Below are 26,852 nucleotides of genomic sequence, written 5' to 3'. Positions count from 1 at the left end.
ACCAGAGTATTATATTAGTTGTGGTCTTATTATACATAGACTTTGTTAAGGTACACAAAATATACTATATTTTACATTTTAAATCTTTTCTGCTTAAAATAATTTAAAATGAGAATGGCTACATTTAAAAGAAAGGTTTTAATATAAGCTTGGTGATAAAGGTAGGGGAAAGTATGCCCAAAATGCCAGAATCACAGATATCAGTGGACATTCTACAGGTATATCAATCATATTCCTCCTGAGTAAAGTATTTTTTGATGAGAGAACAAAAACAAAGTTAGCTACAAAATATAATATCATAATATATCTCCAATGGAATCAATGTCAAAACTGACTTTGCATTTGTAGAGTTTGCAGTTCCCCATAAGCACCACCTTATGTTTATTTGGGGGTTTGTAATGATTTCTAAGAATGTGGATGTCCAATGTGGTGGCAACAACCAAAAGGTCTTTGATCTTCAATTAATGCTCTGATGTTGTAAAGTGTCATTATTTTAATATGCCTATTTTCTTGAGCTTTTCTTTCATTGGATTTACCTGACAGACTGATGAATGAATCCGCAAAATATGGTTTAACTGGGATAATAACCATAAAGTAGCAATATTAATACTTGAAGAGCATGCAGGCAAAGCAAATTCATGTTGCCTCTTCCCTGACCTGGCTCACTCATTCCAGCTGGAGACCTTGATCTGCTTACACCATAAAGCCTGGTTCTTCCCTAGCAGGAAGTATGTAAACTTTCCGAGACAGAAGTTCCTTGGTTTTAAGATCTTTCTAAAAGTGGTTGTTCTTATGCCTCCCTTTGATTTGTTTTATTCATTATCCTCTCTCTTACCTTGAAATCTCCTTTATTCTTTGCTGCTCAAAACTTACATTTTTCTCTTCTAGTGTTGCTAATATGAAGTCTCCTTTACTCCTGAGTTCTTTATGGATTTTGATATATGACTGCTCTGTCTTCCAGTTCTTCCAATACTAGTTTAATCTCATGACTGGACCCTCCAATTTATTGTTGGTATTCATATCATAGTAATCTTGGTTTCCACCTGTCTCTCCTCTGCCTTGCTGACATATACTGTTCAGGTATGACATGCTATCTGAACTCTTCATGATATCATAGACTAAGACCCTGTCCTCTCCACTTGCTTACCCATCTCTGTACCCTTAGGCCAATGACTTTTTTAGTTCATCTTTATGCTATAATAAACAAACATATAGTGAACTCTGCCATATTTCTCAAACTCATTGTGGTGGTGACAATGACATTTGAGAATGACATTTTAAAATATTTTACAATGCTTTTATTTCTAAAATAGTACAATAAAAACCATACTAGTTTTAAAAATATACGCTTAGTTGTTTTTCCTAAAAACACACAGCAAGACACATGCCTCTTTAGTTCTATATATTATTTTTTTATATAGCCACACTGAGGTTGGAAACAGAAAAACAGCACCCCTTGACCAAGAAATGATACTTTTAGATTTATATGATGTTGCATTCTACCAAAAATTTATAATTTTTAAAAGGAGAACCACTTTATACCATTAACCAACATTAATAACTACAATTGAAAAACTAAGAGAATCAGCTTTAGGCTAAATATTGGCAGTTACATAATGCCTCTTACAGATCTCCTGTAGTTATCCACTTATGCAAGCACCCATGTCTATGAAAATGGTTGAGAATTAAAATCAAATAAAAAGTTGGACAATATAATATAGCATAAGGCAAAATATTTCTTTTTTTATTCCAAAAAGGTTTTCTCATAAACAAGTTGATAATTTATGTTTAAAGCACTGCAAGAATTTTAATGTCACAAGAGAAAAAAAGAACAGAATAAATTCAATGGGTATCGTAAGAGCAGAAGCTAATACCATGCATCCATTTCCCATGTTTCTTCAGGGGACTGTGCTAGTTCACAGCACAGTGATTTCCAAACCTGTGAGTGCAATGTCAAGGAGCTCAGCTCATGGAAGCCAACGTAGACCAGTCCATGCTTATCCAGTCAACACAGAACTCAAGTTCTAGCTCTCTAGCCTTAACCTACATGTGTTATGCTGTCTAGAGCAAGACTGAACATCACATGTAGTACCATGTGACATTTCACCACCTGTATACCTTATAGGGACTAAGCCTGAGGAAATGAGAGGAACCAAAAGTCTGAGCAAAAAGGGTTTCTTAAAAAGGCAAAGCAACTCAGCAGTGATTGGGCCTCCCAAGGCCAGGGAAGCTACTCTGGCTTCTGTTTGTTGCATTTTACTACTGGTAGGGCTCTCATACTCCTTTTTTCTAATCTTTTGGATTTCTCACACTCCCGAGTTCCTGAGTTTCAATTCTCTCAAAAATATAGGAAATACTGTGACTTGCCACCTTTTGTGGCTTTAAAAGAGGTATCTTTATATTGCCCCCTCCACAGACACTCTATCAGAGACTGGATCCAAGCAGGGCTGGGGTAATCATTCTGTGGAGAGTGGACTATGCCCTATGAGAGGGAGGGTCTGTTACCCCAGCTGCTGAAGGAAGGCTTTATTTCCCAGGGGAAATTCTAGCACATCTGGGGCAATGCAGTTCTTGTACTTAGTTTTGGATTCTCTTCCTAGTGACAGACATCTGCTCTCTGGCAAGGATAAGATTAATAATTTGTTGTTAATGCCTCATGAACATAAGCTGGCATGGTGAAACAAAACAAAACCTCATTCTTTCTTCCTTTTTGAAAAAAATAACATACAGTTTGCGTAAATTAAATTTAGACAAAGAACAGATCAGGAAGGAAATACTGAAGTACTACTTTAGGGGATCTTATTAAAAATTATAATCATTTCAGATGGTGAATAATTTTACCTTAACCACTTTTAAAATTTTCCATTCTTGCTTCGTTAAATCATCATGAAAGCAAGACAGTATATGTTTTCCTAATTCTGAGACTGTTAGATTGAACATATCAGTGTTGAGAAATTCTATGCAGGAGGAATATGTAAATAAAGGGACGGTTCTGTGAGATTGCAAGTTGTAAGAGATATTAACGGAAGCATCACCATCTTGGTTGTGGCCCTTGCCTGTAAAGCCAGGGAAATCTTCCCTTTGATTATATGCTCAGTCTGGAATTTTCCATTTAAAACAATTTTAAGTAATATAGTTGTGTACTATTTAGTAATCACACCTAAAATATTCAAACAACTGAACAATGCGATTCCTACAAAGGCCCGGGAAATAACATCTTTCATTGCCTCTTTCAAGTATTACTAAAGAAATCCAAATTCATTAACAATGGTTCAAACTCTAGATCATCTCATTCAAATATTTCACTTTAGTGAAGGAAACAAATTTTACGGGAGTAAGTGGTTTGATCCAAGTGACATAAATGGTAGATGGAGAGAATATAGATTGAGAGTGCCTTTAAACACCGAGCACTGCTGAAGCATTTAAGATTTTATATGGAGTTTCACTTAGTAGAAAACACACACTTCAAATTATCAAGGTCAGCTTGAGCTTTTATTTCAACAAATTTCACAAATCTATAGGTCTATATGTCATAGAGTAGAAGTTATAGTTCTTCCTCTTCATAAATTTTACAGTTTTTTGTCAATTATTGTATGTAGTTTATGCTGATTATGCACATGCAAAACCTTTTAGATACTAAGGTGGTGTTCTTTGCTTATTAAATATTTGTGACAAAATTGAGATAAAGGAGGAAATATAGCAGGTGTTTGGAGAGGAAACTGAACCATATAAGAAAATGTCTCTAATATATAAATATTCTAGCCTTGGAACTAATATTAGTGTCTCATTCTCAAGGACACATGGATTAGGCTCTAACAATGCAGACAATTCTGTGCTGGGCGCCCAGATATTTTCAACAAACGGAATGCAAATGCATCTGGAATGTCTCTTCTGTCCTGTAACACTAAGCACAAATTTCCCATCACACCAACCTGCAAGTTGTTCAAGACTTTGGAACTTAGGGAGCAAGGAAGAAGCAATGGGAATGGTACACAGAGCAAAGCAAAAGGAGGTAGAGGGAAAAGTGAATAAGCCCCAGATGTATGTAAGTCCACTTCAAAAAGCTGAGTCCTAGTAAAGCAGTTTTGAAAAAAATCTCACTAATATTCTTTCTTACTTTCACATAAAATATTGAAAAGTCATGTCTTTAGGAAATTATACAAAATTATGCTGGACCAAAAATGATTAAATTTATTTTTCAATGAGAGAATTAAAAAAATATATAATTCAAAAGAAAATTTCTCAACTAGACCAATAAAAAGAATTGGTTTCAGTTTTATAATTATAACTAATAAGTGAAATGGAAATGTTCCTACATTTCCTTCAGCCAAGACATCACAGTTTGGGGAACAAATGTTTTCTAAGACTTCTAGAAATCTTAATAATTATCTGTGACTGCAAAATCTTAGCATTTGACATTCTAATTCAACTAAAAACTGTGCAAAAATTTATGTGGCTAAATAATTCTCTAGAGAGGATACACCCCAGACACTTCACAGCTGGTTAAGTTCAAAGGTGCTCATAGAGCAAAGTCTATTCTAAAAACATAAACCCAACTGGGGCTTGGGCAATGTTTTCAAAATAATTGTTACACTTGTGGCAAGAGATAAATATTAGAATGCATCCTTCCTCAATAAATTAGATCTATCTAATCTAAATCTACCTGTCAATAGATTTAAGTTCTCCATAACTATTTTTACTTATGTAACTATAAAGCATTTCGGCTCTGAGGTTCATACTGTGAAATGGGTAAAGTGACAGCATTGACTAGAAATAGGAAGAGGGTGCTAACAGAGGTCCTGCTCTGGGTTTCCTCCTAGTTATCTTCCCAGTCTTCTTTGTTTTAATCACATTACACATCTGGACACACTGACTGTTATCTCATCATGTGATTCAGACATAATGCTATTTTTCCCCACTGGGTAATTGTGAGTTATGGTTCTGTTACATACTGACTGACCTTCTGAGTAACCTGTTGTGAGTGGAACAGAGAATATACTTGAAAAAAAAAAATATATATATATATATATATGTAATTTTTTTATACTTAAAAAATATTTGCCCAGCCTCGCCTCTCTGGCTGCTACATAAGAATGATTTCTTCCTAAGTCACAAATCTATTCAGAATCCTAATTAAATATTTACAAAGTACTTTAAAAACCTCTCTGAATGCTAATATGAAAATAGCAACCCACATTCATTTCAATAAGCAGAAGTTTTTGTTCTTCCAAATTAATGGCCTCTGGGTTTTATTCAAATCAATTCAATGATTTGAGAAAAAGAAAAGAAAAAAAGTTGAGTACCTACTATGCACCAAGCTGTGGGCCAGATGTGAACTAAGAAAAGTAAACTTTCAAGAACTAGATGATCTGTCAGAAATTATATTTCATATTAGATAATTCATATCATTTCCCTCTGTGCTTAAAAGCAAAATTAGATGAAAATACTCACCTTTTTAAATTTTTTATTTTTCTGCATTAAGTTTTTACACTGCTCTTTAACATACAACCCTGTATATAGTTACATAAAGATGTAGCATTTTCTATTTGGTAACATATTATTTCATGTTTTATTCCTTTGGTTTTTGAAAGTATTTTAGCATGAAGGTTCCATTTATTGTATCCAAAAATAAAAATAGCATCAAAGTCTTTTTGCAACTCCCCAAACACAGTTAGGGAATAATGATCATATGCTAAAAAATGTAAAATGCAATTTGTGCTGTGCCCCATTTACTACAAAATCACTACGAACAATGCATTTTGTACAGTATATTGCCCCAGGGAAACTGGATCAGCATCAGGAATGAATAAAGAACATTGCATTTGAAATCAGCTAATTCTGCTTCAGCGCTTTTAAAAACTATTTGTTATGATATTACTTCCTGTCAAGCACATAATGTGATATTTTCCTCAATAAAACTAAATAGTTGCTGTAATTTCAGCATCCCTCATTTTCCACTTTTTAAGCACTAAATATTTAAACAATGCAGACCTGGAAGTCTCAAGCCAGTCATCTGATCCATGCATCTTCTTGCCTAAGGTACAGAAATGATCCATGCAGGGGCCTGTTATGTCACACTGACATACATAGTGGCAGCTGTCGAGGTCCTTACCTGCCCACAAGCCAGTCCCATTCCTCTCTCTCCCATGCCATGTGGACACGATAAATTTAACTCCAGGGCATCTGCTCCAGAAGCCTTTAAGACATAGGATGAAAATGAAAGAAAAGGCAAAGCTTTATTTGTATACCAATATGATTTCTCCACTGATAATAAAGATGACATTTGTGCAAGTTTAACTTTTCTGTTTTCCATTTTGTGATCTCTGAGATATCTTCTAACTCTATCAAATTAAGGTATATATAACAACAACACAATATCAGCAATAAAAAGTGCTTTGAAGGTGCCACTCATTGCTCTCTATATTTTCCATTTGTTATTTCTAATTCTCATAATCCTTGTATTATTATGATACCTATTTGACAGAAAAGAAGAAGCACAGGAGGTTCAACAATAAGCCCATTCTTAAATGACACAGATTTTAACTCAGAGCTGTTTGACACCACATTTATTCTTTCCTAAATAGCTTCTATTTTTATAGAAACAACTCTTACTCACTCTGGATAATTAATACTAGGAGTAGACATACAAAGTAAAATGCAGTAGGCTAGCTAGAGTGAATGTGTAAAATTAAAAAAAATGTTTTTAAACTGAAAATCAATTATATCACCTTTAAAAACAGTCCATGCTAAGAAACATGAATTATTAATAGATTTATCTGACTTTCCATATCCAAATAGGAATCCTTCTTATTTAAATCACTAATTCCTTAGTATACAAATGATTTCTGTCAAAATGAACAAAATAGTTCAGAGTACTTGGAGAATCTTAGAATTCTTGAAATGTCTTCTTTGAAAAATTTTAAGAAAAAGAAAAACACTTTATTAAAATTTAACATAGCAATTTGAGGGATGTGGGATACACTAAATGATTCTAAAATTTCTTTAACATCAAAATTCCTTTTAAAGTAAGGCCAATTAGAATCCTGAATCAACTTCAATAATATTCTATTACCTCATACAAAGGCTTTTTATAAAAGTTCGTGGTTTTCTAAGTATACCAGATCTTTTTTTTTTTTAATCCAGAAACTATTTCTTCAAAGCTTTTGGCCTAAAGATTTTCGCTTAGTTTTTCTTGATATATAAATTTTAAGTGTGAGCTCAACAAATTTAAAATTACAGTCAGGTATATTCATATCCATCTATTTTGGTCTATTTCCTTTTTTTTTTTTTTTTTTTTTTTTGGTACTGGGGACTAAACATTGGGGTGCTTTACCACTGAACTACAATTCCAGACCTTTTTTCTATTTTTATTTTGAGACAGGGTCTTGCAAAGTTACTTAGGGTATGATTGAATTCCTGAGATTGGCCTAGAATTTGTGCCCCTCATGCCTCAGCCTCCCAAGTTTCTTGGATTATAGAGATGCAATACTGAGCCCAGTTTATTTCTCAGTCTACTTTCTTGTTCTATCTTTCCTCATTAGTGAGTTTGCTTTCTTTTATGCAGAGTTTTAAAAGCCCATTTGATCATTCAGCCTGTTTTCTAGCATGGCCTCAAATGGTTTCTTGCTACTCTAATCCAATTTTAAAATGCTCATGTTATTTGAAAATTACTGAAACCTCTGATTTTTTCTTCCTGTTGGCTTGATAGTAAGCATGAGTAAAGTACAACCCTCTGGACTCTGAGCTCGAGTCCTAGGTCTGCTGCAAAGGAACTGGGGATGCTTTGGGCAAGTCATTAACCTTCCTTGTCTTCAGCTGCTCAAGTGGAAACTGCAGATAATATGACCTGTCTCAAAATCATGCCATTTGGGAATTACCAGCTTAATTAAGATCCTACACTGTAATTATATAGAATACAACACTTTTCTCATTATTTCTTAGTCATTTTAGGTATTTCCTTTAGATATTTTTACTTAGCTGAAATACAGCATTGAATAGCAAATCAATTCAACATTTGGATTGGATAAACTCAGGTGGCATTTGTATATATACTTATATTATGCATATTTCATTGCAAAGTCACAGATACTACACTAGTAAATAATAATAGCCAACATTATTTGAGTGGTTACAGCATGCCAGGATATTTTATTGAGCCTGTTATCTGTTTTATCTTCATCCTCAAAGCAACTCTTAAGAGGTAGGATATATCATTAGTCCCATTTTTATCATTTTACAACTGATAAAACCAAACATACAATGTCCAAGTGATTTACTCACCATCCCACAGTTCATAATTGGGAGTAGGGTCTTGAAGTCAAGTATTGTGAATCCAGAGCCTGCATTGTTACCCACTATTATAAATTATTAGGAATACTTATTCCATGCTGACATTGTTATAGTGTGTTAAGAAAGACCAATGGCTTCAAAACTTGAAATAAAAATCCAAATGTTTTAAAACTACCTGTCCAAAACCAAATCTTATCAGGTACCAATTATTAAAATTTCCACAATATTATACACATGTACACACATCAACTGACCAAATACCTTTTTTCTCCCCCAAAGGGCTTGATAATGAGCATCTAGGCCTCAAAAATTGAGACATTGCTGCTCAAGGTGTCCAAGAGAATAGGAACATTCACTGGGCCTATGCTTGAATATTCTTGTCACAGGATGCACACACCACCTTAAAAGGCAGTTAATTCCATTTCCAAGCAACTATAACCATTCAAAAAGCCTTAATTGCTGAATTAGCATGAAATGTTAAATTAACTGAAACTGGGCATGCATTCTGATTCCTGTTAGTCACAAGCTTTTTAGTTTAGTCACTTAGCCCAGAATTTATCTGCCTCACCTAAGTGATTGTCAAATAAAGTAACCTAGTGAAGGCAGTGACATAGGAAATATTCTAATTTCCTGCATTATTTATTTATCATGCATATATCTGTATGAAGTGGTATGTATATGTTAATTGAGTGGACTCTGGAACCAGATTTCATGGGTTTGAACTCCCCCCTCACCACCAATTCATGCTGTGGGAACTTGAACACAGAATTTAATTGCTTTTGCCTCACTTGTTCATTTCAAAAAAGTGGTATAAATTTACAGTGTTGTGAGTGTATTAACATATATAAATTAACAAATATAAATGACTTGGAACATTTGGAATGAAGTTAGTACTACAAAAGTTGGAGCAAATCTTATCTATGTATCATCTGTCTATCTAATTATCCATTCATCCAACTACTATTTCTGGCTTACCTATCATTTGCCTTAATCTGTAAGAATTTAATGTAACTCAAAGCTTGTCACCTCCAGCCGGGTGTCTATCTCCTGTTTATTTTCAGAGCTCAGGGACTTATATGCAACTGGTCCTACATATCTCCATATTGTAGATTTTTGTCCACTTTTTATCCCAACCTATTGAAGATTCCCTAACTTTTACACCTATTTAATTTAATAACATGTTGCTAGCCCTGATGGAGGTAAAAATTAATGAGAACCTGGCATTCAGTGTTTTATTTAGACTCTACTAACAATAGCATAGTAACCTGTTTGTGATGCCTGTTTCTCTCCAAAAACCTTCCTTGTCCCATCTTCCCAGTAATAGACTCTTGGCATTCCCTCATCAGGTCCCTGGCTTAAAATCTTCAGCTGTGGATCTTAATCACCTCACATTCCTTGGGGCCAAATAAAGTGCCAGTCTTCCTGTTTATTCTTTTATTTATTTATTTGTTTATTTATTTTTAGTTTAGATGGACAGCATACCTTTATTTTATTTATTTATTTTTATATGATGCTGAGGATCAAACCCAGTGCCTCACATGTGCTAGGTAAGCACTCTGTCACTGAGCTACAGCCCCAGCCCCCATTTAGTCTTCCTTTGTGTCTGTAACATAGCAATACTTGAGCTCTGCACTTCCATTTTACTTCATTCAATGAGTATTTGTTGATTAATAAAGCTCTGGGCTTAGAATTGAGGATTTAACAGTGAGCCAAACAGGAGCATGCTTTTGATAGGCAGGACAGGGTAACCATTAGTATTGCCCAAGGACACCATTATGAGTCATCTCTTTATGAAGGACCACAAAGGTAGATTCAGATTTAGGGGAGACATAAGCTTAAATAATTTTGAAAATTTTATTTTTTAAAATTAAAAAGTATAAACACAAAATTAGGTGTGGAGCTTAGAAGTAGCCTGTGTAAGGAAGAGCTCTGAAAGTTAAACTTCATTAAATTTATGGTACACTGGACTCAGAACAGGATCTCAGAAAGTGTAGAAGAGGGAGGTTTAACCTACCTACCCACAGGGTTCAGGGCTGAGGAAGAGAGAACATTCCAGGCCATTGGGTACAAAAAAGGCTCTTGGTTGGTAGTATGTTAGAAGAGTAAATGAAGGCAACAGGAACCAAGACAGAAAGGATAAACCCAAAGTGAATTTAGGCAGATATGTAGGGATCAGCTGTGCAGGATTTATAGGTCATGTTATATGTTTTGAACTTAGAAGACATGAGAAGATTTTGGATTGACTGAGAGTAAGATTAAATAAATTATTATAGATGAACTTGGTTTAATGTGGTAGTGATGCATGTTGGGCCACACTCAATTTATAAGCTTCCCAAATTTGGTGGTCTTACTTGCCACCCAGGGAAGCCCCATTCCCTGATGATGATTCCCCACATCTCCTCTGTTAGCTTTCACAGTCTCCCTCAAGATGAGAGCTGGGCTTTATCTTGGCTAAATAGAAGCTCCAGGAGCACCAGTGCCCTGCCTGATCATGAAGATCTGACTTTTCTCTGCAGTTTTGGGTTTAGATGAAGAATCGCCCCACGTGGTGCGGGTTCTGGCTTCCCTAGCAGCAGCCTAAATGGGCAGAGCACACAGCTGAAAGTGCAGAAAAAAGTAAGGCTTTGTGGTGTGAAATAAGATCAATGAGAGACGGGAGACAGGAAGGAGCCAGTAAGTACCTCCTCACTCTTTCTCTTTACGCTGCTCTGAGGCAGGATGATTCTGCATGGTACTCTCTGTCCCACATAATTACCCAATCGGCTCTATTTCCTTGTGACATTCTGGCAAGGTCTATAATGTATCATTCTGTACTTGCTTTCCTTTCACCTCTGTCTCATTTTTCTTTTTCCTTCACTCTTAGTGCTCTGGGATTATATTCTTTAGTAAAGTTTTCTCTCATTAATTGTGACTCAGCTATTTTCTAGGCTAATACACAGTAAAAAAAAGAAATGGACTCAAAATCTATCAACATGCATTCAAGGTCTATTTCAGACCTAATATGATAACGTCTAGTAATGGCTCTAAACTGTGAATACATCCACAATGCAAATGGTATCTCTTATTTACTTTTGTTTGAATGCTGAGGAAATTTTCACATCATATGTGCTTCATAAATCTTCTTCTGAATGAAATTGGGATAAGCTATCAATGCCCAGAAAAGTAGAAAAGTCTGTGACCAGATGCCTGGACCAAGAAAACTGAGGAGAGCCTAACTATGCTACTGATTTCACCAACCTGGTAAAACTTTCCTGATGCTGTTCCTTTTTCATGGAGCTCAAAATATACAGCTATTCAAACCAGGCTGAGGAAGGTAGGAGAGGACACTACAAACACATACAAGAGGAAAGCTGGGCATAGCATGGTGTCATTTCTAGTAGGTAACCAATCCTTCTTAGGAGCATGAATATGATAAAGAAGATGAACTGGGCATACATTAACTTTTACAAACAGCACTTATTTGAAATTAATGTTTTAAAAATGTACTTGAATGCATTTTTTAAAAATTACCCATGTGGGGCTGGGAATGTGGCTCAAGTGGTAGCGCGCTTGCCTGGCATGCATGCGGCCCGGGTTCGATCCTCAGCACCACATACAAACAAAGATGTTGTGTCTGCCGATAACTAAAAAAATAAATATTAAAAATTCTCTCTCTCTCTCTCCCCCCCTCTCTCTCTCTTTTAAAAAAAAATTACCCATGTGATCTTTTATGTCTACTTGGAATAGTAAAATAACCTATTGGGCTTGTGAAACAAGTCAAAAATAGTAACTCAAATTTTAATTCTAACAGAGTTTCTCAGGCCTCATTCTCTCATGATTTCATATAGCTGCATGTTTTCTGCTATGACACATGAATCTTTTTTGGTTTTAGATACAGTAGTAAAAAGTTGATAAGGTTTCATCAACTCCTTATTATATAATTCAAAAATTAATCTACCATCAGGAGTAGGACTTCATGAACTTAAAGTGTACACATCACATCAAGTCATGTGCCAAACTTAAAGCCCTTGGCATGCTAGTGGGCTGGTATGGCATCTCACTTCTTATGCTCTGTTTTTCTCAAAGAAGTGTATAAGCTAGGTAGTATAGTAACTTTGGCTTGAATTTTTTTTTTTTTTAACGTGGACTCTTCCATTATAAGAAAATATATTTTAATCTGCTTTGAAGGATGTATTCATAAAAACAAAACAAAATACTGACTATAAAATATAATTGGGTGCCTACTGCATGAGCTGTGATGGAATCATGATGCTAATGCTCTCTTCCAAGGGGATGGGAAGGCCTGAGGATGTATTCTTCATGTGAAGCCCCCTAGGCTAGACCAGATTTAAGATTATAGGAAAGTTTTTTAAATTGACATCATGTGCAGACCGACTTTCTTGATATGTAGATTGCAATTCTGAGAAGCATTTACTAGACTGTTTTGACTTAACAGAAAGTATACCGTTTTTTCCTTCCTTGCTCTTTCCCTCCCTTTATCTCCATTCTTTTCCTCCTCTTTTTTCTCTATCTCTAGTTTTTGCTCTAGAGAACTTAAATATGATATTAAATAAAACTAACTAAAGAAAGATATAGAATGTGAAAATATCATTTCATTAGCTAACATGTTTATAATTAAAGGCTTTTGACTTTTTATAAGTAAATTCACCCATTTAAAAATTAATGTTCATTACTGAAGAAAACAAATTTTTAAAGTATTTTATTCTTACATAAAAGCAGAGAGGCATACAATGTGATAAAGTCATTCATCATAGTCAGCTTAAAATTGGCAAAGCTCATGCCAACCACGAGCTCTGTGGAAGATTTCATGGTCAATTAGGTAAATACATGTATAAAATGGACCCGGCACAGAAGATCACGAAGCCAATTACTGATCATGTTTAATTTCACCCCCCTGAGTCCCAGAAGTAATTTTTCCTCTCGCAGCTTTAAAATATCCACATAAAATGTACAATCAACATTTTTAAGACTATAGAGAGTTTTATAATATTTTATAAAGCACGGTCAATTATTTCAAATGTCTTATTAGGTTCAGTCCTCTGTAGTACTGAGACATTTGCAAAAAACTACAGCTAAGAGTGTCTAGACCAGGTTCCCCGACAGCATGATGGACGTAAGTATATAGTTTTAAGTATGGATTTTTCTACTTGAAATACAAATTTGAGGCACATGGTCAGTTGTTTGCATTTGTGCAAGATTCGATTTATATTATGGAAAACCCGCTGACTAGTGTTCCATTCAGGAGCATTCTGTCCTACCACTTTATGCATGTCTGTATTCAAACGAGAACAGTATTAAATGAACCTTTTATATTTTAAATATTCAGGAGTTTTATATTCAAAATTTCTTCTCCTACTGTCAAACTAGCTTGCCTAAAGGCAAGGTAAGATCAAGTTAGACTCTCGAAGGTAGAATTAAATTTTATCATGGCATCCATCATAATATACAGTTTGCTTAATATGCAAATAGAGAGTGTATGGATTCAGAGAATAAAGGATTTTTAGGTAGTGTGTGAAATCCAAGGGGCCGCTTTTATAGAATAGATTCCTTTTAAATTTACATTTCCATCATTTTAATGAAAACATAGGGTAAACAAATTATAATAGAAATGTTTTAAGTTACATTTTCAATTCAATTTCAATTCTACTGTATTATTTTTCATGGCAGCTTTTTATTTAAAGCTAATAAAAATAGGAGAGAAGAAATAAAATAAATATATGCTAAAGAAACCATTACCTCAGCCTTTTTGGAGAGTTCCACCCAGTCGTTTTTGTTGTAACTGCACATGATGCTAGCAATCACGATCTTTAAAAGAAAAAAGGAAAGAATATAAGTTCAAAGTAATAAAAGTTATGCTACTGTAACACAAGTATATATTAATATTTGCATATTGTTTTGATTTAGATCACCAATGTTCCCCAAAAGCTCAAGTACTGAAGGCTTGGTCCCCAGCTGATGGCACTCTGGAAAATGGTAGAGCCTTTAGTGGGTGAGACCTTGTTGGAGGAAGTTAGATTACTTGAAGGAAAAATTGTGAACCCTACCCCTTCCTCTGTCCCAGCTTCCCAACTGCCATGATGTGAGCAACTTTGCTTCATCACAAGCTCTCCACCATGTTTAGTCTCACCACTAACCCAAAGAGACAGAGCCAACCAACTGACCATGGACCAAAACCTCTGAAACCATGAGCCCAAACAAATTTTCCCCCCTTTTAAGTGTTTATCTTAGATATTTTGTCATAGAAACAGAAGGCTGACTAGTACACAAAATACATTTTTAAGGGTAAGCTATACTATAAAATTAGATTTTCATATATTGAAAAATAAACCATTAGAAATAGCAGGGTGTTACAGTAAGGCACAAACAGCATTTGGAGGTTCAGATGTGTGTCAGAGACATCCTCATCTGCTATCTTTGAACACTTGGACAACTTACCTAACTATTGCCATCCTCAGCTTTCTCATTTCTAAGATGGAGTTAATAATACTGGCTTTGCCATTCTCAAGGGCGGTGGGATTACATAAATTTATTTATGTGAAAGGACTGTCTAAATTCTATAATTTCATAGAAATGTTTGTTAATAAAATTACTGGTACAGCTAAAAGATTTCAACCTTTGGGACAGAAAAGGAATCAATATCTCTTTTAATAATAGCTTATTATATTATGGATAATAATACCTCACATGTTCACAGTGTGTTGTCATTATAAATTTTATTAAATGTTGATTATTTAAGTAGAGACTTCCTATAACCCTGTTATGGAGAGTATGTAGGGTAGTAGTGACTAGCTCCTGCTCTGAAACCAGAATGTCCAGCTAGAACTTTACTGTGTGGTCTTGGGCAAGGAACTGTTTCTTGATAACTAGATAACTAGAACAACCTACTTGGAAAAGTAATAATAGAAATTGCTAAGGCTAGCATTTATGGTGACTAGGCACTGTTTTAAGGGGTTTCACTTTGTTAACTTATTTAATCATTGGCAGCCTCATTCTCCCAATTTTTCACATGAAGACACCTAAACTAAGGAGCAGACAAGAGTCTCTGCTTTTGATATAAGCACTCAATTTTTTATCATTATCATTTAAAGATGATGAACTTGAGATGCCAAAAGTTTATGCCAAGCTTGAAGTCAGAGTCCAATGACAGATTGCACTAAAAGCCACTGAGTTCTTGCCACATACAACTTTTTAATCTGTGAGTAGAAAAAAAAAAACACACAAAGATATGTTGTAAAGGTCCCGTGAATGTCTTCATCAAGAGAAGAATAGAAAGTTGTGATCATTTTGGAGAGAGTTCTGAAAACCATTGGGGAGAGACTGTCTTTAACAGTGGGTTCAATTTTCCTCCTGATAGACTGTAGACATCTCCCAGGGGCTGGGACTTCTCTGCATTGCTCATCACTTTATCTGCAATAACTAGCATGGTCTTTGGCACATAGAAAGTACTAACTGAAAAATTCACACATGAAATCACTAAAGGTTTAGGAGCAGGGGGTTGATTTATCAGCTTTCCCTTTTAAGAAGATTAATCAGAAATGAATATTATAGGTTAAAGGAAAAATAAATAATTGGGGAAAACTTCTGACAAATTATTATATGAACTGGAGTGAAGAATAATCAGTCTGGAGCAGGCATTGGTCTTATGATGGAAAAGGGATCTAGTGCCAAAATACACAAGATTGGTCAACTACAGTGAGCAATGGAGAAGGAAGAATGGAGGATCTTATGGCTGACTGGAATGAAAAAATTACAAGACATCAAGCAGATAAATGTAGAACAATGACTAAATAGTAAAGCCAAGAGAAACAGCTGATTTGGATACATTCTATAGAGAGAGAAAAAAGAGAGGTAAGTAAAAGAAGACAATGAATAGAAGAGGAATATTCAGCATGACTGATGATTGTTGGTTGACTTTTAGGTTTCATTTGTGTGTATATGTGTTTAGTAGAGGCTGCTGCTTTTGAAAATTTGGATAAAAACCTGAGAACATTTTCTCCATGGCTTTTTCTCATGGGTCTAAAAGAAAACGAAGAGTCATATCCTAGGCTTCATTTGCAGGCAGAGAAGGGTTGCCAGCATGATTATGCAACCTCTGTGAGAGACGTTCTTTCTGCTGCTTCCAAATGATCTGAGAGCTCAGAAAGCTCTCTGCCACTCTTCAGCTGGAAAAGGGACAGGAGTCTTCTAGAACCAGTCCTAATACCTCCCTTTCATGGAAGAAAAAAGGAGAAGGAAAAGAAATAATTAAGCAACCATTTGAAAGAAAAAAAATCAAGTAGAATGAAGACTGTACTTAGGTGACAGATTCCTATTATCTTCAGTGGCCTCAAGACAGAGGGTAAATAAAAAACAAAACAAAACAAAACAAAAAGCCATACAGATTTAGAGAATGAGCAGAGCCCTGGGGCTTGTTGCTAGAACTTGAAGGGCAGAGTTGCATATAAAAACGCAGACTTAAATATATATATATTAGTTATTAGACACAAGTTCTCCAGTGGTAAAATTGATATGCAATAGACAGTTTTATTGCTCAAAATAAAACAAAATTAAAAACAAAGATAGCACAAACATCCACCATCACAACATGAACACACAAAAAACCTCTCTAAATGTAACAAAATTATCATCAAATTTACATTCCCACATAAACATGAAGTGGGCACTCAGTCACCACAGTCATACTATGTGCATCTTCTTCTCCAGTGCCCTCTCAGGGTGCCAGGGAGGACAACAAGGAAGGAAGATTCTTCCAGTGGGTAACATCCAGCTAGGCAGATGGGCTGAGCACAGAGCTCCACTGCCAGGAAAACAAGGTTTACCGTCACTGACAGCAGGATATGATACATGCTCCCAACTAGGGACTAACATCATTCTTCTTTCTAAATGACAATTTTAATTTTGGTAAAGCTGTATTTGCTTCAAATTTATATTGATTATGCCAGGGTTGGTTAAAATCATCATCTGCCCTATAGGTTGCTTAGAATCACAAGGAGCTAACAGTTGGGTTTGATGAAGAAGAGAAATAAATATCATCCAGAGAATCTTCTGGACATTGACGCATCAAATGCCTGGGATGCAAAAGCTCTATGGAGATTTTAAGGGGCCTCTTACTGGGGAAGGATTGGCCACAGGCGGGAGGCATACATTATGTTCAGCCAAGGCAGGTATTAATATGCCTTATTCTCCTTTTCCTGTCTTCTGAAAATAGATTCTAACTTTTTACCCATAACCTGGGAGAGAATCCCAGGGTGGGCTAATCACAGTAACTTCTTATTCTGCTCCCTTTAAAGTCCTTCTGGAAAAATAAATGATCTTTTTCTTATTGGTCCCTAAAGTAGAATGAAGTGTATTCAGAGCTGCATGTGACCTCTGGCTGCTCACTTAACCACCTTCCTAAAAGTAGCTACACTTGGCTGGGGGAGGGGGCACAGACAGAGCAAAGTAGAGATTCAAGAAGGGGCCAGATCCACAATATAGTTGCATGTAAGGACAGTGTCTCCTGAAAATGAGTCTGCACATGATAATTAATAAATATTATTTTGGTCTTTGAAAAGTTCAAGTCTTAACAATTACTAAATGTAAATCAAAAATTGTCACTTTTGAAATAACTCCCTAAGCAACTTTTTCACATTCAAGTTAATTTAAAGGAAAAATAAACTTTATGCATCATTTAAGAGATGATAATTAGTCTAAGCTTTCTAAATGTCTTTATCTAAAAAAAAAAAAAATCAAAGAATGGCTTGAAAGTTACAGTGGTATTCTGTTTTAGAAGAATCAAAATGACCCAAAATTTTTTGACCTTATATTAAAAGAGATTGGAATTTTCTCAAAAAGTCAGGCTAAAATATATTAACAGTAAAAGGACACCAAACATAATTTAATCTTTTTTTGATGATCAGAAAGTCCGTCAGTGTTTTGCTGTACTCAGTTTTTAATCAAGCAAGAGAAGACAGGTTATTTTTTTCCTATCTAAAAAGAGAACTGATGGATATTTTATATTGTGAAATATCATGCAATATTACAAGAAATGAATACCCAATGAAACATATTCTTAAAGTAACCTTTCCTTATATCAATATTTCACTTAATTTATGCAATTTCCAGTGCTCCATTTTTGTGGCTCTTATTTTAAAACATTATTAAGCCAGGTGATGAAGAAAAGCCAAATGGTACATAGTTTTGAACTTTGTTTGCCCTCACCCTATGTCTTATGATACCCAGTCTTGTGGGAGATCCAAACAACGTCAGTTGAGCACCTACCTACTATGGTAGGCACTAAATGACACACAAAACAACTTAAAGATGTTGACTTAAAGTCTTTGTTCATTCAACATTCAATCAATATTCCTTGAATACCCTACTTGTGCCAGTAATCATTCTAACCCAAAAATGATAAATCAAACAGAAAAGTCCTTGTTCTCCTGCAGCTTACATTTTAGGGAGGGAAACAGTCATAACAAGGAAACATAAAATATTAACAGGGCCATTTCTCAGTCAATATTCCTGTTATGGAGGGGTGAATGAACTACAGGTTTATTTGAACCTTCTCAAGGCAGAGGCGAAGCCTTTCTGAAACCTTACAGTGGTATCTTGTTCATTAGAGAATGCTCAGTTGCTGGACGCCCTCAAAGAGAGTTCTGTGTCTCACAGAACTTATTGGTTCAAATAGCCTCAGGTTCAAAAGCTGCTGCCCATGGGTGGAAGAAATACTAGTGCAAGATGATAAGCCCCAATTGGGCTGCTTTCCTTACAACCTCACTTTAGTTTATCTTGAAGAAGCTTTCTTACAAAAATCCTTTTGATGTTTAAACCTATATAATAATGTGTGGAGCATCTTTGTGGCCAGCCAACATCCTCCTATCAGGAGCTCTGGTGATCCACTGAGCCCTGCTTTTCTGTATTTGTGTGTGTTTGTCTTTCTTATCTTCTCACTTGCCCTAGTTTGGGAAACTGAGGAAAAATTGTGTGGATTGTGACAACTGGGATGAACACAGCCATATTAGACGGATGGTCAGTAAAGGGGGGCTTTTGAGTTGAGGACTGAGATGAGAAGGCACTGCCCACTGGAAAAATGGAATGGGGAATTGAACGGAAGCTGGTAGGTAGAGGTAACATCATGCACAAAGACACTGAGATAGGAATAACAGAAGGCCTTTGTGGTAGGAATTTCTTGACAGGATGAGAATAGTATCCAGGAAAATGACAGAAGCAGCAATAGTCATCTCCCTGGGAACTGTCAACGCTGTGGAAGTTTAGGTTTTACTATAGGTGTAATGGGCACTGAAAGGCTTACAGGGGTGTGAAAAAACTATCTAACTTATACTTCACCAAGGTGCTTCTGACCCTTTTACAGGGATGAAATAAGGGTGTTAAGGGTGAAAGCAAGGACTTCACTTAGGTGAAATAATGTGGCTTGCATAACATCCACAGAGATGCATGACATGGATAGTTCTGAGCCAGAACCCCCAGGACTGGTGAATGGTCAGATGCAGTCAGGCATAGAGAAAAGGAGACATTAAGTATGATCCTTAAATTACTGGTTTGAAGTTCTGAACTTTAGTGCAGATGAAAAAGCCTGGTAAAGAAAACAGTGGGGGAGGGGATAGAGAGGTTCAGTTTTAATATATTACTTAAAAAATATCCAGTAAGCAACCCATTAGTAAAGACATCAATTGTGCCACTGATGCATGAGTCTAGAATTCACTGAAGAGGTTAAGGACGAAGGCATAAATGAAAGACCCTTAAACATGTAATGGAATTTAAAGTCAAGTGGCTAGGTGATTTCAAAAGTAAAGAAAATACGATAGATAAATACAAAGGGCAAGGGACTGACCTGTAGCCACAAGGCAGTGTGGTTTCCTGCCAAGAAAAGGCAGTGTTCCAGAAAGAAAGAGCAACCAACTGTCCTGAATCCTTCTGTGAGTTTGTGTAAAGGAGCCCACTCTGGTTTTGACAATGAATAAACCACTGGTAACCTTAACAAGAGAGTTTCCATCAAGACAGCCAGGATAAAAGTCAGACTTGATTGAGTTGAATGAACAGAATATGAAAAAGTAGAGAGATGTGATGAACATGTCGCTCTAAAGGTTTTAGTGGTGTAGCTAAAAGAGAAATGAGGAAGCAACAGAAGGTATGAGAGATATAATGAGAGGGTTTCTTGTTTGTTTTTTAATGGGCCATATTTAAGCGTGTGTTTGTGCTGTAGAAAATAACCTGTAAGAAAGCACTGAGAAGGCACGTGGTGATGAATACAGAGACAAATGGAGGAAGAACCTTTGAGAGGGGCAGAGGCATTGTTGCCAATTTAACAGGGTGGGATGGAGGAGTGGAGAGAGAAAGAAACCAACAACCAAAAAGTAGGTATAGATACAGTCAGATTTATAGATTTGTTGTGGGAAAGGTGAAATCATTCCTCTGGTATTTAAAATTTTTTATAAAGTATGAGGTAAGGTCTGCTACTGAGAGTAAAGAGAATTAAGGATAAAGATTTAGAATTATGAGGGAGAAATTAAAGTAATAAATAGTCATCTTAGAAAATGGAAAAAAAGCAAATGTGCAGATTATGATATGATTACTGGGCCAAAAAGACAGATATATTCCTCAGTATTAATATTTTGGGAAACCAAGGTTAGTTAGTAAAAATGAAAGTACAAGATGATTTGCAAACCTGGAAGAGATTATATAGTTGAACATAACCATGTAGGTTGTATAGATTATCTTAGAGTTGAGATCCATCTTACCATGCTTCTTTTTGAAAAATTAGTAAAATTCGATTTGTTTCATGAAAAGCCATTCTTAAACTAAATTGTGCTTCATAGGTGCTGTTTTTAAATTGGACTTTTCCAGCTTTGATTTTCACTTTGACTAATGAACATAAGTTAAGGAAATGTATACTCTTGTATAAACACTTAATTTCCAGGAAATGTATACTCTTGTATAAACACTTAATTTCCATGAAACATCAGATACAATAGATAAAATTTTGCATGTTTTCTCCCTAAAAAATACTGCAAAGATTAATAAACTAAAATATTAATTAAACAAATATATATGGATGCTTACTCTGCAATTAAAAAGGAACACATGGCTCCACTATCATTCTTTAAAAATTTTATGTTAAAGAATCAAAATTAATGGCTATTTTAAAAAAATTTGATAATTCCATTTCATTATGAATAAATAAAGAGATTTTATTAAGAAGTTTCACAAACTTAATTTCAAGGGAATTGACATTAGAAATTAAGGTGAAAAACAACATACAACTTCTAGTTGGTTATGGGCAGACTCTCTTGTCAACTTCCTGCTGACTGAAAGTCTATGCTTCAAAATGCACGTTGTCAGCACTGCTTTGGTATTCTGTAACTGTGCTGTGAACTACATTGGAAATCCAGTCAACAATTCAGCTTCAAGACAACTTAAATTTTTTAGTAGGGAAAAAATGCAAAGTGACAAAGGTGAACAACTGTAAATTACAAGTAGCAGAGTTAGGTTTTGTCAAACAATTTTAAAAAATCATCCCTAACACTACTGGGATTATATTGAGGATGAAAAACAGCAAGGGACATGTGACTTTCAAAGACATTTAAACTAAGAAAATATGTTTATTAAATATTAATTAACTGTACAACATTCAAATTTTAAATGTACTTTATGCCTCAGTTCAAGCATAATGAAAGTGAGATTGGTACAATTTTCCTGAATGGTACACATTGACTGTAGGACATTTAAAATGAAACTCAAGATTTTCAAATTTTATTTGCTCATTGTTTATTTAATGGCCATAAATGAGAGTACTATCCTTACATGTTGTCTTGTTAAATTATTTTGAAATTTATCATCTTTGGCTTATTTGGGGGGCCCACCAATGTCTTGTGCATATAAATATTTCTAACAGAAAAGTTATATTCAAAGTTAAACAATATATACATATTTTTTACAAAAGATCAGAGATGTTTTCCAAGACAGAAAAAAAGAGCCACTGTGGACCCTCCAGGAATGACAGGAGCTGCTGCTTTTTCCACCCCTTTTGATCACTCCTTAATATATATTTATCTTGTTTCTGTCTTCTCTGTGCTTAGGAATTGATCTCCACAAGGTTACCAGCAACCTCATCAAATATATTAAATGTTTTTCAGCCTGAATCTTTACTGGAATTCTCTTCAGTTCTTAAGACTAGTAAGTACCTCCAGTTTCCCTAAACCCTCCAGAGCCTTGGAGATAGATACCACTTTCCTGACTCTCTTGTGTGTGTTTTTTTTTTTTTTTTTGTACCTTTTCCCTCCTCTGTTCATCTCTTACCTGTTGATGCCCCCAGGGTCTGCACATGGTTCTCTGTTCATTTTACTTTATACACAATCCTTATGTATCAGACTCAGAATGATTTCCAACAGTAAGCACATGCAGAAAATTCATAAACTGTGTGATCTGCTTCTTTCTCCCAAGTACAAGAACTGCATATCCAACTAACTTCTAGTTCCTAAATTCAATTTCTCAAAAAACAAACTTAAATTTCTCCACTCTGAATTTGTTCTACCCTAAATACATCTAAGCACCACCTTTTTGTTCCAGATGAGAAAAATGGAAGGATATTTCCTATCTTTATCTCTGTCTTATCATCCATATCCAATTATTTACTAAGTATTCTCCAGTCCATTGGTTCTCAAACTTGATTGAGCATTTAAATTACATAGTTAAAAAATAATCTCAAAATTCTGAATAAATTTGCATCAGAGTTTTTCAAGAATCTCTAGATGATGTTAACATGCAAACCAGTTGAAGCAGTAAGGCTCTAGTCTACTTCCCAAATATCTCTTGCAAATGGTTTTGACTCTCTACCACAACTGTCTCAGTTTAGCTCTTCACCATTGCTCATCTTGATTACTACAAAAACTTCCTTATGGGTGGTCCCATCTCTGAATTCACTTATGCAATCTACCAGATCCTCCTAAAGAGACAAGTAGACTCTTATCACAATGTGCTTCCAATTCAATTTTCTGATAAAATATGTCTCTTTAATAGGCTATGCAAGACCACAATGCAAAGTTTACTCTGACCACAATGAATGACTTTGCTTCTGGAATGTAATATGCATTCTGCATTCTCTTGACCAAGTATCTATTCCTTTGGTCTGAATAATAGGGAATGGTTTCTGCACTGTAGGAGCATATGTATAATAAAGGAGACACACATAAACTGGATACAAGAATAATTATACTCACACTAGCCATAGCATAGTGATAACAAAAAGGCAAGGATGATTATGCTTACCTGTGTGAATCAGGGAAGACACCAAACATACATAAGTGACACAAATGATTCTGAAATCACCTATGGCTATCTTCTATTTGAAACTGATTAGCAAAAAAAAAAAAAAAAGAAAGAAGGAAGGAAAAGGGATCCAGCCCCCTGACTGTTTTAGGACTTCTTTTCTGAGATCCTTTGGTATCCTCTGTATTTCTCTGTTATAATATTTGTTATATTTAATTTTGTTTACATATTTTTAAACGATGACTTAGGTTCTGGGATGGGGTGGGGGTTTATATCTATACACCTCTAACATCTAGTAACATACCTTGCATGTAGTTGGGACTTAAAAAATTCTTGACCTCAAAGGAGTACTAAATTAGGTAGCTGAGAAGGGATTGCAAGGAGTGGACACTTTTATTACAAATTTCAATATCTAAATATAATTCTTTTTCTACATTACAAAGATGAAAGGACAGACAGGAGTGCAAGGTAAGGGGTTTGAGAATCTCATATAATATATAGTTTAATTTATATCAAAGAATAATAACTCACTATAGTTGTTGCTATATTTGTGCTTGAATACACATTTTCATATACATTATCTCCTTTATTTCCCACAATAACCATGAATTAGAGACCCTTTTACTAAGAATTTCCCACAATAACCATGAATTAGAGACCCTTTTACTAAGGATAATGAGGCATAGATAATTTAAGTTACTTTACCAGGGTCAAATTAATCAATAGCAGAGGCAGGGATTAAGCTCATATCTTTTCATTCCTAGTTCTTCTCTACTATATCATGACTATGCCATATTGATTTCCTATCCTTTCAATTTACATTACAGATTCTAGCAGATTTTGCATCCCCAAACCTCTTGTGGTAAATTGAAAAGCGGAGTTTGCTCCCTGTACCCAAGCCCTTTTCCAGCTACTGTCACCAAGAAGCAGTTTATTTACCCAACCCTTGGGTTGGGCTGCCTTTGTGAGTGTTTTTATCAATAGAACGTGGCAGAATTGATGTATGCCAGTGCCAAATCTAGGCTTCAAGAGATTTGGGACTCATCTGTTTATTCTCTTTAAATCATACTTAGCCATGCAAACAAACCCACCAAGGCTACTGGGAGACCACGTGGCACAGAGATGAGTCATCCAGTCCCAGTTCCAACCTGCCTAGGACTTGATTATACATGCAGCAAGACAACCTGAGACCAGAAGATCCTTGTGACTGAGCCCAGTTAAGCAAATTGCTAACTTGCATAACTGTGAATTAAGAAACTTGTTTTTTGTTTGTTTGTTATGCAGCAAAAGCTAGCTGATGCTTCCTTTAGTAAATACAGCAGTAAGAACAAATACAACTTGCATGTGCTAAGCACTGCAGGTAGCATTTCACATTGTTTCCAATCTTTAGAACAACTCAGCAGAGAAATTATTAGCTCCCTTTTACAGACAGGGAAGAAAAATATATTTCAAGATTTTAAATAACTATTCACAGTTGTATGCTAATAAGAATACAAATAAAACTTGAATTAACTGAGTATAATACTTTGGCTTTGAATAATTATTTTTGTGCTTTTTAATCATACATTTACAGAAAAAGTGGATTTACTTTTAAAGATGGTGAATTTTATTCAATATATGCCAATTTTTATTATGCTGATTCTTAGAGGCTGACCTCATTCATATGTTCTTAACCAATGGGTCATTTCACAGTAGATATGTGAATAGCATTTAAGCACAGGCAGATGGACATGCCTAGGAAATCATAAATCCGAGGTAAGAATTAGTAACTGAGATCCTGAAAGAAGACACTGTCTCCTAACCACAAGGACTAAAGATAGTCCAGTGATGGACCTTCATCATCTGACCTCAAGTCACCATTCTGCCCCTTATCTTGACACTTCAAACTGAACCCCCTACAGATACTTCCCGCCATGCGTACTTTAAGGCTTCCATTCTTTACCCCATTCTGGTCCTTCTTGTACCACCCTACCATACCTACAGTATGTCTCCTATCCACTCTTCCAGTTCTAACTCATAGCTAATTTATACCATACCACCCTCAATAATCTTGGAGACAGAGTCTTTAATCCACTGGGTATCCCAGTGTGGCACATCTCCCTCTACTCCGTTCTTGTCACAGTGTTTTGCATAGATAGGTGTTTATTTGTTCCATATATTCCCTTATTCCACTCAATGGGAGAATCTTAATTTTTGTTCACATTTGGTTTCTTATCATTTGGTTCAACATTGCCTATTACTTTGTGTACATGTGATCAATGTCTACAGAAGGAAGGATGGGCTATTGGTATTATTTTTTAACTCTCTGCTTCATGCCTATGAAGACTATAGTACTTGCTGCAGTCAACATTGCATATATGATACTACCAAGGAGAATACATAGTAACACACACAGATGACCATAACTCTACTATATATATATACATAATAGTAGACATCTAGTACTAGAGGTTGTCACATGTGTAGCTTTATTTTGGGGGAACACTTTTACATTCACAGCAAAATTAAAATGAAGTGGAGGTACAGAGATCTATCATATATCTCCTGCCCCTACCCCCTATACATGCATACCTTATGAGAGGGTACAATCATTACACCTGATGAACTTACATTGATAAATCATCATTACCCACAGTCCACAGGTTATATCCCGCCTACTCAATGGGTTTGGATAAATGCATGATATGCATCCACTATTATATTATCACACAACAAATTTTCAATTCCCTAAAAATCCTGGGTTTCATCTATTCATACTGTACCCCTTGCTCACCCCCTGATCTTTCAAATTTCTCCATCTTTTTCCCTTTCTAAGAATGCCATGTAGTGGCGATCATAGGTTGTAGCCTTTGCAGATTGACCCAGTCTACTTACTAATGTCAATTAAAGGCTCTCAGCCTATTCACTTCACAGCTTCATAGCATACTTGTTTTTAGCACTAAAAGATATCCTATGTTGCACTACAGTTTATCAGTTCACTATCCAAAGGATATCTTTCTACTTCCAAATTTTGGCAACTACAAATAAAGATGCTGCAAACATCCATGTGAAGGTTTTCAAGTGTACATCAATTCTTAACTCCTTTGGGTAAACACCAAGAAATATAACTGCTGAATCATATGGTAAGAATATATGTAGTTTTGTGAGAAACCAGCATACTGTCTTCCAAAGCAGCCAACTTTGACTCCACTGGCAGTGAATGATTTTCTTTGCTCCATATCCTTGCCAAAAATTGGTACTGCAGTTGTTCTGAATTGTGGTCATTTTAATAGGTGTTTAGTGGTATCTCACTGTTG

The 26,852-nt window shown here is 35.4% G+C and overlaps 1 protein-coding gene across 1 annotated transcript in view; it reads right to left on the bottom strand.

Annotated features, from left to right (window-relative positions):
• Window positions 1-26,852, bottom strand: part of Dpyd (dihydropyrimidine dehydrogenase) — a 798,303-nt gene that overhangs the window by 273,386 nt on the left and 498,065 nt on the right. The window contains exons 15-16 of the mRNA XM_076863439.1: window positions 14,026-14,094; window positions 6,113-6,196 (exon numbers count right to left, since the gene is read on the bottom strand). Of these exons, the coding sequence (XP_076719554.1) occupies window positions 6,113-6,196; window positions 14,026-14,094 (153 nt within the window). The remainder of the gene's footprint in view (window positions 1-6,112; window positions 6,197-14,025; window positions 14,095-26,852) is intronic.

The sequence above is a fragment of the Callospermophilus lateralis genome, chromosome 7, assembly GCF_048772815.1.
Source record: "Callospermophilus lateralis isolate mCalLat2 chromosome 7, mCalLat2.hap1, whole genome shotgun sequence".
NCBI classification, from domain to species: Eukaryota; Metazoa; Chordata; class Mammalia; order Rodentia; family Sciuridae; genus Callospermophilus; species Callospermophilus lateralis.
The sequence above is the reverse complement of the archived record's forward strand: the minus strand, read 5'-3'. Positions and strand labels throughout refer to the sequence as shown.